The sequence below is a fragment of the Culicoides brevitarsis genome, chromosome 1, assembly GCF_036172545.1.
Source record: "Culicoides brevitarsis isolate CSIRO-B50_1 chromosome 1, AGI_CSIRO_Cbre_v1, whole genome shotgun sequence".
NCBI classification, from domain to species: Eukaryota; Metazoa; Arthropoda; class Insecta; order Diptera; family Ceratopogonidae; genus Culicoides; species Culicoides brevitarsis.
In genome coordinates, this window is record NC_087085.1 from 33,976,980 (window position 1) to 33,992,518 (window position 15,539).

Consider the following 15,539-nt stretch of genomic DNA (forward strand, 5'->3'; position numbering starts at 1 on the left):
AAAAGTTAAAATTGAACAAAAGTTCATACTTTGCACAAAAAAAAAATTTAAATGTGTGATTTTTTATAAAAGATTTTCAAAAATAGCCAGACAGCTGAAATTATGTTAAAAATTATCAAAAATATAAACTTGACCTAACCTGTTCTCAAATTCTTATATCTTCTTGTTTCTTATATTTAAAGCATATAATTCTAATTTTAATGTAAATTTTATACAAAACGAAACCAAAATTCGCAAAACAGGTTGCAAAAAAATTTACGGGTTTTTGTACATATAAATTCTTGAAGTCAACGACGTTTTTTTTATTTATTTTTATGGTTCAAACACATGGTAAAAAAAATTATAAAAAAATAAAAAAAAAAATATTCCATATCTTACAAAACGATTATAAGGACTTTAAACTTTAATTTTTTTTTAATAATTTTTTAATTTACAAATAATTTTTGAAAAATATTTAAATAAAAATATATTTTTTGTTAAAATTTTAAAATTAAAAATTTTTTAAATATTTCTTTTTTCTACAAAATAAAATTAATTAGATTTTTTTTGTCTTTTTTAGAAATCGCAAATTGTTGTCACGCACGAGAAAATCATTCAACAAAATTTATTCGTTTACTTTTATGAATGAATAAGTTCCACATTTTTTTTATAGTTTCAACTTATAAAAAAACTTCAACTACACTGGAGCCTAAAAATAACCACAAACTTCATCAAATATCAAAAAGATGTCGCTCAACTTCATTCAAAGGTACAAAAATTGATGATCAGTTAAAAATTTAGCTCTGCAAAAATCAAACTTTCGTTTTTATTTTATTTGTTACGTAAATTTATATAATTTTTTTTTTTTTGCAAAAAAACGTTTGTGACAGCAGATTTATTGATTTATTCAATTTTTTTTGCACATATTTAAATTTGCATTTTGACATATTTTTTGAATTTCTTTTTTATATCTGTTTTCCGCATTTTGACCGAATTTTGCAGCATCAAAAGATAAAAAAGTAGATCAATATTTTAATTTAGTTAAAAAAGTTAATTTTTTATTACATATTATTTTTTTAGCAACCTAAATTCACAAAATTTGTCTTTTTTCATGTAGGTTAAACAAAAGCATCACAGAACCAAGTTAAAAGTTATTTTCAAGCAGTATCCTCTGGCAGCTTCCATTTTAAGGAATCATCAATCTTGAACGTTGTTCGTAAATATTCGTGCCAAAAGAAGCGTGGAAAGTTGCTGTGAAATAGAAAAAAAGAGGTAAAAATTTTATTTAAAACCTTGACTTGGTTCGTTAATTTCGCAAATCTTGATGACATCTTTTTTTTTGTCACCCAAAATGTTGGTCAACGAACTGCGTGTTTTACAATGAACTTACACGTAAAATAACGTTTCAAAGCCGCGCGGAATCATAATCGCCTGTTTGTTGTAACAAATGGCCTGAATCACCTCGTTCGCGACTTCTGTCGGTGTCAACATGAAGCTATGACGACAAATGTCCTTCACATGCGACCCGATTTTGTTACTTGTGCTCATGAAATACGGAAAAACGGCAGTTGTGATAATTTCCTTGTTCAATCCTTGAATGTAGAGATCCTGACTGATGGCTTCCATGAAGCCACGCACACCAAATTTCGTCGTCGTGTAAATGGTATCGGCGGGATTTGGGAAATACGATGCCATTGAACCGCTGAAATTGACGAAAAAAAAAATGTAAACATAAACAAGTTTCAAATGTGAAGCAATTAACGTCAATTTTTTATGGATTTATTTAAATTTTTTAGTGCTGTGACGTGTGTTACGAGACTTACATTGATACGATGTGTCCCCTGCGTTTCTTCACCATTGACGGTAGAAATGCGCGTGTCATCTACAAAAATGAAGTTGTAAAAAAATCAACGAGAAGATGACCTGAATACATACCCAAAAATTGGACATCAAATTAATGCCAACCATCTTTTTGATGTTAGCTGTTGTCTCTTCGATGACAGGACGAGAGAACAAAATTCCCGCATTGTTGACCAAAATATCGACTGTACCCGATTTTTTAACTACTTTACTTTTTAACTCTTCAACGGCATCCGAATCCGAAACGTCACAATTGTAGTATTCCGCTTTGACGCCCAATCCACGCAAATCTTCGACAGTTTCCATGGAAGATTTTTCATCAATGTCAACGATGGCGATGTTACATCCTTCGCGCGCAAGTCCCAAACAAATTTCTCGTCCGAGACCATTGCCGCCGCCCGTTACGAGAGCAAGTTGTCCCTTGATGTCTTTTCGTTTCATCGTCAAACGTTGGAAAAGTTGCCGGATGCCGAGAAAAATACTCACAACGAGCGATCGTAAAAGGTGATAAAACCATCTCAATTCACTAAACTCTTCTTCCATGATGAAATTTTGTTAGAAAAATAATTAAAAATCGTCCCAAAAACGATGTTTTCTGTCGTACGGTTCGCGTTAAACTGAATGTTCGTTCAACGAAGTCACTCACAAAAAAGGTAAACTTTGCACTTTTTTGGAAAAAAAAAAAATTAAATAATATGCAAAATTTTGGAGCTCGTTTGTCAACTTTTTTTCTTCTTCTTTTTTTATTACAAAAAAAAACTATCAAGCAATATTTACCTTAAAATTCACTTTTTTTTTAACGTAAACGAGTTAGATGAATGAATTAATGAAATTTAGTAATTTTTACCGGTAATAGCTGTTAAACGTGTATTCCACGTGCCTTCAAATAATTTTTTTTTAGATGATGAGTGATAAGATAGACCGGTTTTTTTTAGATGATCGCTACCGTAAAAAATCACAAAAAATTATTAAATTTTGATAAAATTTCTAATTTTTGTCCCTTTATCTCGATTTTTAAGTTAAATTTATGAGATACCTCGTTAAAATCCACTCATTGTACAAAAAAATAATATAAAATTTGCATTGACGTAAGAAATTCGGTATTCTTTAGTCATGAAGTGATCAAAACAGAATATTTGCAACGAAAAAAATTGCTTAAATATTCTCATAAATACTTTTATTTCCCTGTTTTGTTAAATTTCTACGTTTAAAATCACATGTTTTTGCAGAAAAATAAATATATTCACCACAGGTCGTTGTCAATGTGCCATTTATCGTCGCTGCTGAACTTGAACATGACATCCAAGTAGACTTTTTGGAAGAATCTCGGAGAATTTCTAAAAAAATAATTTTTTTAAAGCAAATTTTTAATTAATTTTTTAAAAATTCTTACAGATAAAACAAAATTGATGCAATTTTCGGTACCATTACTGTCTCTCGACTGTACAAAATCCCCTCAACGACATTTTCGGCAGCTTCTTTGGGTGTTACGGTATAGCGATATTTGCAAATTGCTCGTACACGCTCTTCCAATGATTTTGTTGTGCTGATGTAGTAAGGAAAAACGCAAGTTGTCTTGATGTAATCTTCATGTCCTTGTATGTAAAGGTCATGGTTAAGGGCTTCCATGAAGCCACGAATGCCGAATTTGGAAGTTGTGTAGGTAGCAACTGAAAAATTGTTTAAAAAATGATTTTTTTTAAAGGAAATTGAGGTTTACGTACCATTTGGATTCGGAAAATATGCTGCCAAGGAGGAAACTGCAACGATATGTCCGTGCTTTCGTTTGATCATTGGAGGTAAGAAGACTCGAGTTGTCTATTTTTAAAGAAAAATTAATAAAAAAAAATTTTTTAGGTAATTTTCTTACCCAAAAATACGCCATCAAGTTAATATCCATGAATTTTTGTATTTTTAGGGGATGTTCTTCCACAATTGGTCCCGTAAAGTTCACTCCAGCATTATTCACTAAAATATCTACAGGTCCCATATCCGCATTTACGATCTTTTTCAACTTTTCTACAGCCATAAAGTCTGAAACGTCAATTTGATACGGAGTTGCATCCACGCCATATCGTTTCGCATCGTCTGCTGTTAATTTTGCTGCTTCATAATTCAAATCGACTACTGCCAAGTTACATCCTTCCTGTGCGAGTCTTAAACAAATTTCGCGTCCCAAGCCATTTCCGCCGCCCGTCACGAGCGCAAGTTGCTCCGAAATGTTCTTTCGTTTTCGGATGAAAACTGTCTTGAACAACAACTTGAGACCCGTTACGATACTCAGCACTAAGACTTTCATGAAATCGAAGACAAACAAAAGTGCCACAAGTTGATGTTTCATCGCATTTACTCAACGTAAAGTGGGTATACTTGAGAAGGACAACAAAAAATGCGCACCGACAAAAAACGTTAATTACTGAATAATTTCAAAGGCACTTGACGCAAAAAAAAAATTAAGATAAATTTTGATAGATGTTGCTTCCGTGACGATTGCTACGAGACTAATGGTCAAAAAGTTTTTTAGAATGACATGGAATGATCGGATCAAAACAAAAATAATAACTTGGTTAATGACGTTGCAGAATAAATTAAAGGTAAGAATTACTCCGTGTAACGATAGTGACGAAAAGTAGCTCGTTGAGCAATAATTTATGCTTTGCTTCTTCATTGCTTGTAATTTTTTCTGAAGAAATTGAGCTATTTTTAGACTTGTGAGATAAGATCATACAAGAAGTGACGTCGTTTGGACTGGTTTTTAAAGAAGATGAGGGATTTCCAATAGAAAATGGATTTTAATATTTACTTTTTTTTATGAGAAAATTATTTAATATTTATTATTTAATTATTTCAATTATGTAATTTTTTTTTTGTTCAACGGTATTTTTGTTCAAAGATTTTTAAAGAAAATTTTCTGATTTATGAAATTTTTTAAAATTAAGAAAATTTTTTTCTCAAAGGAACGATTTTTGGTTCTCAAAATGCACAAATTTTAATAGAAATTTAAAAATTTTTCATAATAAAAATTAAAATTTAAAAAATTTAAATATTTTTTTTTTCAATTTTAAGGAATTTTGTTTTTCTCTGAGAAAAGATTTTTAATTTTCCAATAGCACTATTTAAATTTAATTTTTTTATAATAAAAATTGTAATTTTTGTAAATCTTCAAGATTTTTAAAAATTTTTATTAAAAATAAATAAAAATGTAAAAACTTTAATTAAGGAAAATTTTCAAAAAATTTGATTAAAAATTTTTATATTTGAATTTAAATTTTTTTGAAAATTTTAAAATTGTAATTTTTTTTTTGTAATGAATTTTTTATAAAAAAAATCAAAAACTATAAAAACCTTAAAGAAATTTTGTAAATTTTCAAAAATTTTGTATAAAAATTCAAATAACGGCAAAAAATATTGTAAAAATCGTCACTGACACAAATTTCACACTCCAAAACCGGAAAAATGAGTGTGAATTTGCACTTTCTCACTGAACAGCTGATGAGCCCCAGTATGAAAAAAAATCGTTCTGTGAGCTGGGTCATTTTTAGCGCGAAAATCACTTTCATTCGTCTCAATTGTCTTTTTTGAATTATTATTGTCGCTAATTTTTAGTTTTTTCACGTAAAATATCAATGTAAACGTAGGATTTTGTGAATAATTTCAAAGAATTTCTTCTCATAGCCATGGGAATTACAGGTAAAAATTAGATTTTCTCACAAAAAACTTAAAAATAATGAAATTTCCTTTCAGGTCTGATTCCCTTTGTCGAAAAGGCATCACGTCAAATCTCCCTTTCGGATCTCTCGGGCGCCACAGTTGCTGTCGATGCGTATTGCTGGTTGCACAAAGGCGTCATCGGATGTGCCGAAAAACTCTTGAACGGCGAAAAGACAAATGTTCACATCCAATACTGCTTGAAACAAATCAATCATTTAGTTGCGTATCGCATTCGCCCGATTCTCGTGTTCGATGGTCGTCATTTGGCTGCCAAAGCAGGTGTTGAAGCAGAACGTCGCGAGTCTCGAAAAGCCGCAAAAACCAAAGCACGTGAATTAATCGCTGCGGGACGCGCAAACGAAGCTCGAAGTTACTTGCAACGCGCCGTGAATGTGTCGCATGCGATGGCTCTTGCCCTGATCGAAGCTTGTCATGCCCGCGGAATTGACTGCATTGTCGCACCGTACGAAGCTGATGGGCAATTGGCTTTTTTGAATTTGTCCGGAATTGTGGAAGTTGTCATCACAGAAGACTCGGATTTGTTGCTGTTCGGATGCAAGAAAGTTTTGTTCAAATTTAGTGCGGCGGGAGGCTTGCTCGTGGATGCGGATCAACTTCATTTGGCGATGGGAGTGCGAAAAGAGAAATTCACTTTTGACAAATTTCGGCAAATGTGCATTTTGAGTGGATGCGATTACTTGCCTTCTTTGCCGGGCATCGGACTTGCAAAGGCGAAAAAGTTTTTATTGATGACCGAAGAGACTGACATGCGACGTGCTTTGGGCAAAATCCCGAGTTATTTGGGAATGCGACAAATTGTCGTGACTGACGAGTACAAAGAGGGATTTTTGCGAGCGGAAGCAACTTTTCGTTATATGGTGGTTTTTGATCCGAAAGAACGTAAATTGACGAGATTGAATCCGCTGGAGGACGATGTCGATTTATCACTTTTGACAAATTCGGGTGAATTTTTTGACGACGAGACAGCATATCAACTCGCTTTGGGAAATATCGACCCGATGTCGATGAAAACTGTTCATCATTGGGATCCCGATGTGCAAATGGAGGAAAAATACAGGAAATTGAGCATTTGGTTCAACAACAAAGAGAACGGACATAGAAAACTTTTCAAAAAAATGACGAAAGAACCACCGACTGAGGAAGAAATTCAAGCGGAACATCTGAAAAGCATCAAAAATAGTTTCTTATCGAAGCTCGAGACACTTGACGAAAGTAACGTTAGCATACAGGAAGAAGAGGATGTCATGTCAACGTATTTTATGTCAGCGGATGAGCCTCCAAAGAAAAAGTTACGTACTAATCCAACTACCAATGAAACTGCGTCACCCCGAAAATCCAGTAACATCTTCAAATCAAAGCGAAAAACTGCTTCTCCCATCAAAAGTCCTCTAATGTCCCCCAATAAATGCATCGTATCGTTAATTGAATCCGTTTCGAGTCCCAAAAAGAAGAAACTTTTCGATTCGCCATCCAAAACATCGCCATCAACGTCAAGCAATTCGACTGTAACTCCCCAAAAAGACCTTTTTGCACTCGCGAAACAAAGAACTGAGGAAATTGTGTCGCCAGCTGCTTTAAAACTGCTCAAAATGGTTCAAGAAAAGCTGCAACAACCAACCACGAGACGTGTGAGAGTCACTAATGAAGAACAAACAACGAAAGAAATTGAAACAAAACCAAAATCAGAAGAAGATGAAATTCCGTCAAGCATTTTAACGCCTGAAGAGGACTCAAATCCAGTAGAAATTGTTAGCGACAGTCCAATTGATGACGATTCAACAACTTCAACGCCTATCGAGCCTACTGTTATTTTGATTGAAGACGATAGTCCCATGAAATTTACGCCGTCATCACAACAATCATCCCAAAACTCGCAAAAAGTTCGAAACAAAATGGTTTCACGTCCCTCAGGACTTTCAAAACGTAAGCCAAAAGTCACAAAAGACACGAATCAAATGAGTTTGAGCCATTTTGGGTTCATGAAGAACAAAAAACTGTAGAAAATTAAATTTTTTAACTATTTTATTGACAACCTAAAAAATTGGTTATTTCTTCTTCGGTAAGTACACACTGTGTCCCGATTGCTTCAAATGATTGAAAAGTTTATTTTTCGAAGGGAAACTATTGTTGCACGTGGCACATTTCAAGTCTTGTGATGCTGAACTCGCAGCTGGTTGAGATTTTTGTGGCACTTTTTCCTCCGTCGGAGCTGAAGAAGCTGTTGTAGGTTCTTGTTTTGCTACATTTTTCGTGTTTTTGCCTTTTCCCTTTCCTTTTTTGGATTTTTTATTGCCATCATCCCAGGCAAAGTCATCGTCGTCATCGGGTTTACTTTCAAGCGTTATTGCGGGCTCATGAATTTCAGTCTCTGATGATTCCGAGACTCTTGAAATGGGTTTCTTGCCTTTTTGTTTCTTGTTTTTGCCCCGTTTTTTAGGTTCAGGAGACACTTCTTCGTCATTGTTTGATTTTTCTTGTTCATGATTTTCGGGATTTTCCGTTTCTTCTTCGTCTATTTCGTTTTTGGATTGCTGAATTTCCAGCAGCATCACATTCGCTTTGTGCTTTTTCGTTGAAAGGTGATTTTTGTACGAGTTTTCGTCCTTGAACAGTCGATTGCAGGCTTCGCAGTACAAAACGTCGTCGTTGTCAGAGTCTTCTTCTTCTTCTTCCGAGTCTTGCGTGTAAAGTTTGGCATAGGCGCTTTCCAGTTGTTCCAATTGCTCTTCGTAGCCTTTGTTTAAGACGCCGTTTGCGTGTTTCAGTTCTTGTTCTCTCAATTCTTCTTCCTTGCGTCGCATTTGTTCCAAACGGATTTTCTCACTTTTGATGCGATTTTCCTCAGCTTTTTCTTCCAAAAGTTTTTTATAGGCCGCCACTCTTCGATCACGTTTTTTCACGAAATTGACTAGATTTCTGACTTCTTCGTTGCGCTCCTTCCTTGCCTTCAACTGAATCTTTTTATTTTCCTTGTCCATGAGTTTGTTGATTTTCCGATGGATTTTTTCGGTGACGTCATGCGGAAAGAGCCACGCATAACTCTTTTTCGTCGAATAGCTTTCGGCAAAGGCGTAAAAGGGGCGCACCACTGTCTCGTAATCGCTGTCAGCATCTCCAAAAATAGGAACTGCTTCGATTTCTTCTTCTGTCATGTACTCAAAGTCCTCCGAGAAGATTTGCGAAAAGACATCCGAGTAAACGGCGTAAAAGTTTTTCGGTTCATTTTTGTCGTAACCTTTGTAACAGGAGGCCGTGAAATACTGAAAGACATCGAGAGCTTCCTCCTCGTAGTCCGTATTCTTGCCTTTGAGGATTTCGTCACGATGATTGTCGTACCATGCGCGTTCCTGCGGATCCGAGAGCACTTCGTACGCTTGCTGCACAAGTTGGAATTGTTCCTTTGCCTCTGCTTCGTTGTTGATGTTTTTATCGGGATGCCATTTTAACGCGAGTTTCCGATACGACGACTTGATTTGAGCATCATCCGCATCTCGGGCGACTTCGAGAACCTCGTAGTAGCACTTCATTTTGGTTAAAAAGCCTTTTGTTGCTTTAAAACACGAGAACCAAAATCAAAACAATGAGCTGTCATGCTCATTTCCGCTTTGGTGGCGCCAAACAGGATATTGACATCGTGCGCCATCTGGCGACTTATCACTTTCATTCGTCTCACAACTTCCGACGGGATTCCGATCGGAATTCGCTATTGATGGCAAAAACACAAAAAAACTTTTTTTTATTATTTTTTTAAGTTTTTTCCATTTTTTCAAAATTCAAATTTTTACATAACACTCACTCACACACCAAACACTGTCCCGTCAACAAACTCCCAAGTGCTAAACGTGCGTCATGGAAATAATTACGGTAATATTTAATATTTTTTTACCCTGAACTTGAACCTCGACGAATGACTTTAAAAAATCCGCAGAACTTGTTGTGTGGCACTGTGGATTCGATCAAAGGCATCAAGACACTCTTCTACTTGGATCAGGAGATGAAGGCTCGCAATGCCAGCAGGATATTGCTCGAGCAGCAGCAGCAGCAACAGCAACAACAGAAAGGTGAAAGTCCAACAAAGAAACAGAGGTCTGGAAGTGCAACGCCTGTCAGTAACTGCGACAAAAACAAAAGTGCAGAGTGCGTAATAATTTTTTTTTTGTTTTTGTGCCAAAAATAATTTTTTTTTTTAATTTTTTAGTGAGAATAGTGTTTCAAAGCGGGTTTTTCAGTGTTGCGCCCTGAATGGAGGGATCTTTTTTCTGTCCATCGCTTTCAAAAATTACATTTTAATGCACGGCATTCGGCATATCGTCGATATTATTTACGGCGATGTCGATCGAAGTGCTCGAATGTGGCGCTATATCGAACCAACGCTCGACGGGTTCTTCGGCGTGTTGTGGATAATGCCTCTTTTTCTCCTGAGTCGCACAGTTAACAGTCTCTGGTTTCAGGATATCGCGGATTCTGCCTTCAAAATCAGGAAAGGACGTCCCCAGCTGTTTCCGAGCATCAGTAAATTCATCGCCGACGTGTTAATGTCGCTTCTTGTGCAATGTTTGTTCCTCGGACAAATTTGGCTCGTGAAATTTGTGCCGCATCCGTACTTGGCGCGTGCTGTTTCCTTCATCCATTTGGCTCTGCTGTATTCCCTGTACTCGTTCGAATACAAATGGTTCAATATGGGATGGGAGCTGCACAAACGCTTGACATACATCGAATATAATTGGCCCTATTTCCTCGGATTTGGCATCCCATTGGCGATTCTCACGGAACTGCCGAGCGATTTCTTCGTCAGTGGATGTGTCTTTTCGACACTTTTCCCGCTGTTCATCATTAGCGGTAACGAGGCGTCGCCCAAAGCAATCACATACGACTTTCCCATCAAAATTTTCTCGCCCGTTATCCTCATTTCGAATCTAATCATCAAATTCAACTACTACAAAATCTTCAATTTGTGGTGCAAGACATCGACGCCCGCACATCGTAGCAATAGCAGCAGCAGCAGTAGTTATAGTTACAACGCGAATGCGACTCCGAGTTCTGTGACGCCCTCAAGCAGTTCGCGATCAACGCCCGTACCCACAATGGCTCAAATCCAACGACGAACACGCAATTTACGGTAATAAACAATCGAAAATCAACAAAAAAAAATAAATGCCATCACTCAGCTCATCCTTTTAACTGAAGAAAAAAATGATATTTACGACGACAAAAGCTTATCTGAAAAGAAATAAATAAAAGGAGAGCTCCTTAAAGACTTATACAATACCAATAACCGAAATTCATTGACTGACTAAGTTTTTTCGTGAAATTCGTAAAACAACAATTTTTCTATAACATAACAACAACGTCATATTTTGTAAAAATAAATAAAAAAAAATACGTATTAAAGTCAAATATTTGTAACAATTAAATTATTTTTCAATTATTTATCCACTTTTGTAATAAAAACAAATTTTTAAAATTAAACAAAATGACAAGTCATAAAATAATAATGAAAAAAAAAATTAAAAATGCTTAAAAAATAGTTAGTCGTTAGCTTAGCTGTTTAAAAAAAGTGTTAAGGAAAACCCGTGCTTATTGTATAAAAAATACAAAAACCAGTAAAAATAGGAAAACAACTGAAATGGACAAGAGAAATTTGCTTAAAAATAAAATATGAACTGATTGTGATACTCCTTTAACCTTTAACTTTTTTTTTGTTTGTAAATACATATTTAAAGAAAAAAATTGCTACCTAATGATTTTTTTGCTAATTTCATTGAAATTACTGCTAATTATCAATATAAGGACGGAATGTTGTAATTCTAATTATTTCTACATACATAAAAAAATGTAAAAATAAAGATACTTTTTAAAAAAATCTTTAAATAAATTTTCAATTTTAATTCTTTTATTTATAATTTTTTAAAAAATTCAATGGTCGATTAAAAATTAAAATATTTTTTTATTATTTAACTGAGACAATTTTAGGTATGTTTAATTTTTTTAGAATATATTTTAGAATTATATTTTTAATTTATTTATAAAAAAAAATTTAAAATTTTAAAAAATTAATTTATAAATTTTATTTAATTATTTATTTCATTTAATTTATTAAAATAAGATTTAATTAAGTAAAAAATATTAATTAATTAAAATTATTCGATTTAATTTAATTATTTTTTTTTCCTTTATTTATTTTTTATTTCTTATTATTTTTTTTTTTTGAAATAATTTAAAAAAATAAATAATTAAAATAATTTTTTTTCAAATGATTCAACTTAAAAATATTTACAATATTTTCTAATTTTATTTAATTTAATTTTTTTATTTTCTTTAATTAATTTTACTTTCCTCAATGAATTAATTTTCTAATTCTTTTATTTAATTCTTGAAGTTTTTTAGTGAAAAAATTAAAAATAATAAATTTAAATAAATTTTTAGTAAAATTTTGTTAAAAATAATAATTTTCATGCATCAAGGTGAAGGACCGTTATTCCCATCAGGCAACAAGTTCAAAACAACTTTTGCGCATGCGTTCCAACTGTCAAGTGAGAGGAATTCCATCAGAAGGAAAATCCTTCCTAATTTAGTGTTAAGACTTTATTTTGTTATTTAAAATGTTTAAAATGTTTTGTTATTGAAAATTTTATCGTTAAATTTGTTGTTAATATTAGAGGCAGAAGAGGAAACTTTAGAGATGTTGATAAAGGACGTTGTGAGGTTTTCCTCACAACATCGAACGCTTTATTGTTATCTGATTCTGAGCATTTGGATTTTCTTGATAGTAGCTGGTACGTATTTTCCTTTGTTTGTTTTTTCCCTTTTTTAATCGAATTTTTCTCGTAGGAATGTACAAATATATGGGTGTCTCTGACCCGTCAAGCAATTTCATGACGACAAATGGTTTTTATGCGTCTGATGCGACGATGAGTAGCAGCAAAAAGGACCAAGAAAACTACAAACGTCACAAAATGCACGAGAAGGACTGCAATCCGACGGAAGTTATCAGTGCGGGAGACGATGGCGGGGTGTTGGAATCGTTTTCGCTGCAAGGCGTTTTGTTGTTAACGCGTCACGGCGACAGAGGTCCAATGACTCATGTGCGAGGGATAAACGACGTCGATTGCGATCAAGACGGAGATACGTTGCTGAACAAATATCGCACTTTTGTGCAAAATCTCACGACAGCCACGAGCACGACAAGCGGATTGTGGCAGAAAATGGGAAACTTTCATGGGTTTCCGTTGCTCCCACCGACGAACAAGGCGTGTTTGCTGGGGCAATTGACGAGTAAAGGTGTCTCTCAGATGCTGAAAATTGGCGAAATCATCAGAAACGCTTACATGGCGCAACTGAACTTTTACCAGAAGAACGGCGTGTTCAATCGTCAAGGCAACACAACGACCGAAGCAACGCCCATTTACGATCCCGACGAAATAATCATCTATTCGACGCGTTATCGTCGCACTTTTCAGTCCGCCATGGCGTTGATGTACGCTTTCATCCCTTCCGATCGCTGGCACACGTTGCAGATACAAGAAGCGCACAGTTACAATTATTGCTTCTCGGATTGCGCGTGTCAGAAGGCAGATCAACTGCAAAGTGCAATCGAGAAGAACCGAAATGCCAATATGGCACAACATCCAGCGGTAAATGCGATCGTTCAATGGGTTGGAAGCTCCCTTTTGGAGAATCCCGCACCAAATATCAACGCATTGGATGTTCGAGATGCCGTTTTAGCGCTCGTGTGTCACGGAGCTCCGTTGCCATGTCGTTTCGCGAAGAAAGAAACCAACGACGACAACGAAAATGAGAACATTGGAGGCACAAGTACCGTCGTGAGTGACGCTGACGTCATCAATATCGATCAAGATGACTCCCAAGCACCCACGGGAAGCGAAAAATCCGACGAAACAGTCGACGATGTCTTGGATGAGATTGACAACGAAGCACCCGAAGGATGCATCGACCAATCGCAAGTCGATACAATCATGAGTTTCACGCGGTATCAAGGCACAAAAGACATTCGTTCCAAAGACAATCGTGACCTTGGACTTCTTCGTGCTTATGGGCTCATGCGAGAACTAAACGCCGCCATGTTGCGAATGATTTCCGGCGATAAAGTGAAATTCGTGCTCTATTCCGCACACGATCGGACAATCCAGAATTTGGCATCGGCTTTGGGAGTTTTCCTCGATGTCCCTTTTATCCCGTATGCCACGCGAATGAACTTCGAAGTCTACAAAAGTGAGAAAGATACGCAATTTTACTTCCGTGTCGTGTACAACGGACAAGATATCACAAACCAAATCTCCTTTTGTGAGGGCGGAAGAAGTTTACGGGTCAATCGTGGCATCAGAGGAAGCAAGGCGGATCTGTGTCCCATCGAAAACATCATCAGATTCATCCACGACGACTACTTTCAGAACATGAATGCGACAAACTTCAAGGATGCGTGTCAAGTGACGACGACAGCTCAGCGAGAATACTTAAATTTAAACAATTATTAGACAAATTTTTAGGATTAAATTTTTAATGTCTTCTTCACATACATATCAAGTGGAAAAAAAACCCTCACATCCACGGGGGAAAACGATACATATCAAATCATCTTAAAAGTGAATTTTTTAGATTATAAGAAAAAAAAAATAAATATATATTTATTAGATGTTTAAGGCACCAATTGTACAGAAACTGCAACTCATACATATCAATGATGAATTAAATCTTTAAAGTATAAATAAAAAGTGAAACTAAAAAAATATTGTTTTTTATTGAAAAAAATCAACTAAATATTAACTTATTTTATTTCATTTTAAAGCTTAATTTTTAAAAAAATTTTTACAGTTTATTCAATTTTTTATTTTAAAAAAAATTATAATTTATTTTTTTTATAATTTTCATAAATTAATTTATAATTTATTTAATTTCAATAATTTATTTAATTTTGATTTTTTATAATATTAAAAAATTAATTTATTTAATTTCAAAAATTAATTTAAAATCATTTTTGTAGTACAGTGAAAATTTGATTTTTTTATTATTTTAAAAATTTTATTTTTGTTTAAATTTTAAAAATTAAATTATAATATATTTTCAATTTAATTTTGTTATTAATTTTCCAAAATTAATTTTTATTTATTTAATTTTTTGTAGTTTTTAAAAGTTATTTTATTTAATTTTGAATTTAAAAAATTTATTCATAATTTATTTTTTTTAATTTCAAAAATTAATTTAAAATCAATTTATTTTTTTTTTATTTTTAAAAATTAATTTATTATTTTTTTTAAATTAATTTATAATTCATTTAATTTTAATTTCGAAAATTTATTTAATTTAATTTTTTATATTTTAAAAATTTTATTTTTATTTAAATTTTAAAAATTAATTTTTAATTTATTTTATTTTTTTTAAATACAATATTTTTTTTATTAAATTTTGAAATCTTGACTTTTCGATTCTCTTGAAGTAAAATTGAATTCTTTTTAATTTTTGCACTTTTGAAGAATTTAATGCAATTTTTTCTCAAAAAATCTCAAAATTCATCAAAAAAAAAATTTACAAAATTTTTGGGTACAATTTCATTAAATTAAATTTCACGAAAATGAATCTTTTTCATTCGAGACTAGACGAGACATCTTCCCACGCACCCTTTGCAACTGCATTTTTTTTCTACTTACCACACAAAAAAATCATTAATTTTCTTCCGAGAAAATAAAAATTAAATGCACACACACAGACGACACAGTCGTCGCTGCACGATACGATATCCCACATTGATCGGATCAACATTCCACAACCTTCATTAATAACAACAAAACAAAAACAAAAAAAAAAGTTTGCATCTATCTCTCTTACTCTCCCACTCGTCGTCGTCGTCGTCGTCGTACGTCACAGAAAAAAAATATTTAAAGGTCCCGAAGAGATTTACCTGCGTGCATCGTAGTAAAAATTCAGTTCAGACAGTTTATTCTGGAAAAGAT

The 15,539-nt window shown here is 33.7% G+C and overlaps 6 protein-coding genes across 6 annotated transcripts; 3 read left to right on the top strand and 3 right to left on the bottom strand.

Moving 5' to 3' along the window:
• Positions 1-1,085: 1,085 nt before the first annotated feature.
• LOC134827277 (uncharacterized oxidoreductase YoxD-like) lies at positions 1,086-2,401 on the bottom strand. The gene is made up of 4 exons (XM_063839859.1): positions 1,915-2,401; positions 1,803-1,861; positions 1,370-1,681; positions 1,086-1,230 (listed from the first exon to the last, which is right to left on the bottom strand). The coding sequence occupies exons 1-4, from the start codon at positions 2,380-2,382 to the stop codon at positions 1,137-1,139; spliced, it is 933 nt and encodes a 310-aa protein (XP_063695929.1). The 5' UTR covers positions 2,383-2,401; the 3' UTR covers positions 1,086-1,136.
• A 959-nt stretch (positions 2,402-3,360) lies between these two features.
• LOC134837710 (estradiol 17-beta-dehydrogenase 11-like) lies at positions 3,361-4,180 on the bottom strand (the record flags this gene model as incomplete). The annotated part of the gene is made up of 3 exons (XM_063853097.1): positions 3,710-4,180; positions 3,564-3,657; positions 3,361-3,509 (listed from the first exon to the last, which is right to left on the bottom strand). Coding segments are annotated over exons 1-3 (714 nt in total), but the record flags the coding sequence as incomplete, so codon positions are not given.
• A 1,223-nt stretch (positions 4,181-5,403) lies between these two features.
• On the top strand, positions 5,404-7,652 carry LOC134827011 (exonuclease 1). Its single transcript, XM_063839535.1, has 2 exons — positions 5,404-5,529; positions 5,584-7,652. Exons 1-2 carry the CDS (start codon positions 5,517-5,519, stop codon positions 7,569-7,571), a joined length of 2,001 nt encoding a protein of 666 aa, XP_063695605.1. The 5' UTR covers positions 5,404-5,516; the 3' UTR covers positions 7,572-7,652.
• On the bottom strand, positions 7,541-9,111 carry LOC134827012 (dnaJ homolog subfamily C member 21). Its single transcript, XM_063839536.1, has one exon. The coding sequence runs from the start codon at positions 9,096-9,098 to the stop codon at positions 7,617-7,619; it is 1,482 nt and encodes a 493-aa protein (XP_063695606.1). The 5' UTR covers positions 9,099-9,111; the 3' UTR covers positions 7,541-7,616.
• A 177-nt stretch (positions 9,112-9,288) lies between these two features.
• On the top strand, positions 9,289-11,383 carry LOC134837114 (etoposide-induced protein 2.4 homolog). Its single transcript, XM_063852437.1, has 3 exons — positions 9,289-9,435; positions 9,500-9,708; positions 9,770-11,383. The coding sequence occupies exons 1-3, from the start codon at positions 9,421-9,423 to the stop codon at positions 10,692-10,694; spliced, it is 1,149 nt and encodes a 382-aa protein (XP_063708507.1). The 5' UTR covers positions 9,289-9,420; the 3' UTR covers positions 10,695-11,383.
• An 856-nt stretch (positions 11,384-12,239) lies between these two features.
• LOC134826896 (2-phosphoxylose phosphatase 1) lies at positions 12,240-14,254 on the top strand. The gene is made up of 2 exons (XM_063839400.1): positions 12,240-12,347; positions 12,403-14,254. The coding sequence occupies exons 1-2, from the start codon at positions 12,254-12,256 to the stop codon at positions 14,064-14,066; spliced, it is 1,758 nt and encodes a 585-aa protein (XP_063695470.1). The 5' UTR covers positions 12,240-12,253; the 3' UTR covers positions 14,067-14,254.
• Positions 14,255-15,539: the final 1,285 nt, after the last annotated feature.

Excerpts from the sequence above, each read along its gene's own strand:
- LOC134826896 (XM_063839400.1), top strand. The coding sequence starts at position 12,254 with ATGTTGATAAAGGACGTTGTGAGGTTTTCCTCACAACATCGAACGCTT. Across the intron at positions 12,348-12,402 it reads GATTTTCTTGATAGTAGCTG|GAATGTACAAATATATGGGT; the intron begins GTACGTATTTTC and ends TTTTTCTCGTAG.
- LOC134827277 (XM_063839859.1), bottom strand. The coding sequence starts at position 2,382 with ATGGAAGAAGAGTTTAGTGAATTGAGATGGTTTTATCACCTTTTACGA. Across the intron at positions 1,862-1,914 it reads ATTTGATGTCCAATTTTTGG|ATGACACGCGCATTTCTACC; the intron begins GTATGTATTCAG and ends TCATTTTTGTAG. Across the intron at positions 1,231-1,369 it reads TTTGAAACGTTATTTTACGT|CAACTTTCCACGCTTCTTTT; the intron begins GTAAGTTCATTG and ends TCTATTTCACAG.
- LOC134827012 (XM_063839536.1), bottom strand. The coding sequence starts at position 9,098 with ATGAAGTGCTACTACGAGGTTCTCGAAGTCGCCCGAGATGCGGATGAT.
- LOC134837114 (XM_063852437.1), top strand. Across the intron at positions 9,709-9,769 it reads GACAAAAACAAAAGTGCAGA|TGAGAATAGTGTTTCAAAGC; the intron begins GTGCGTAATAAT and ends TTAATTTTTTAG.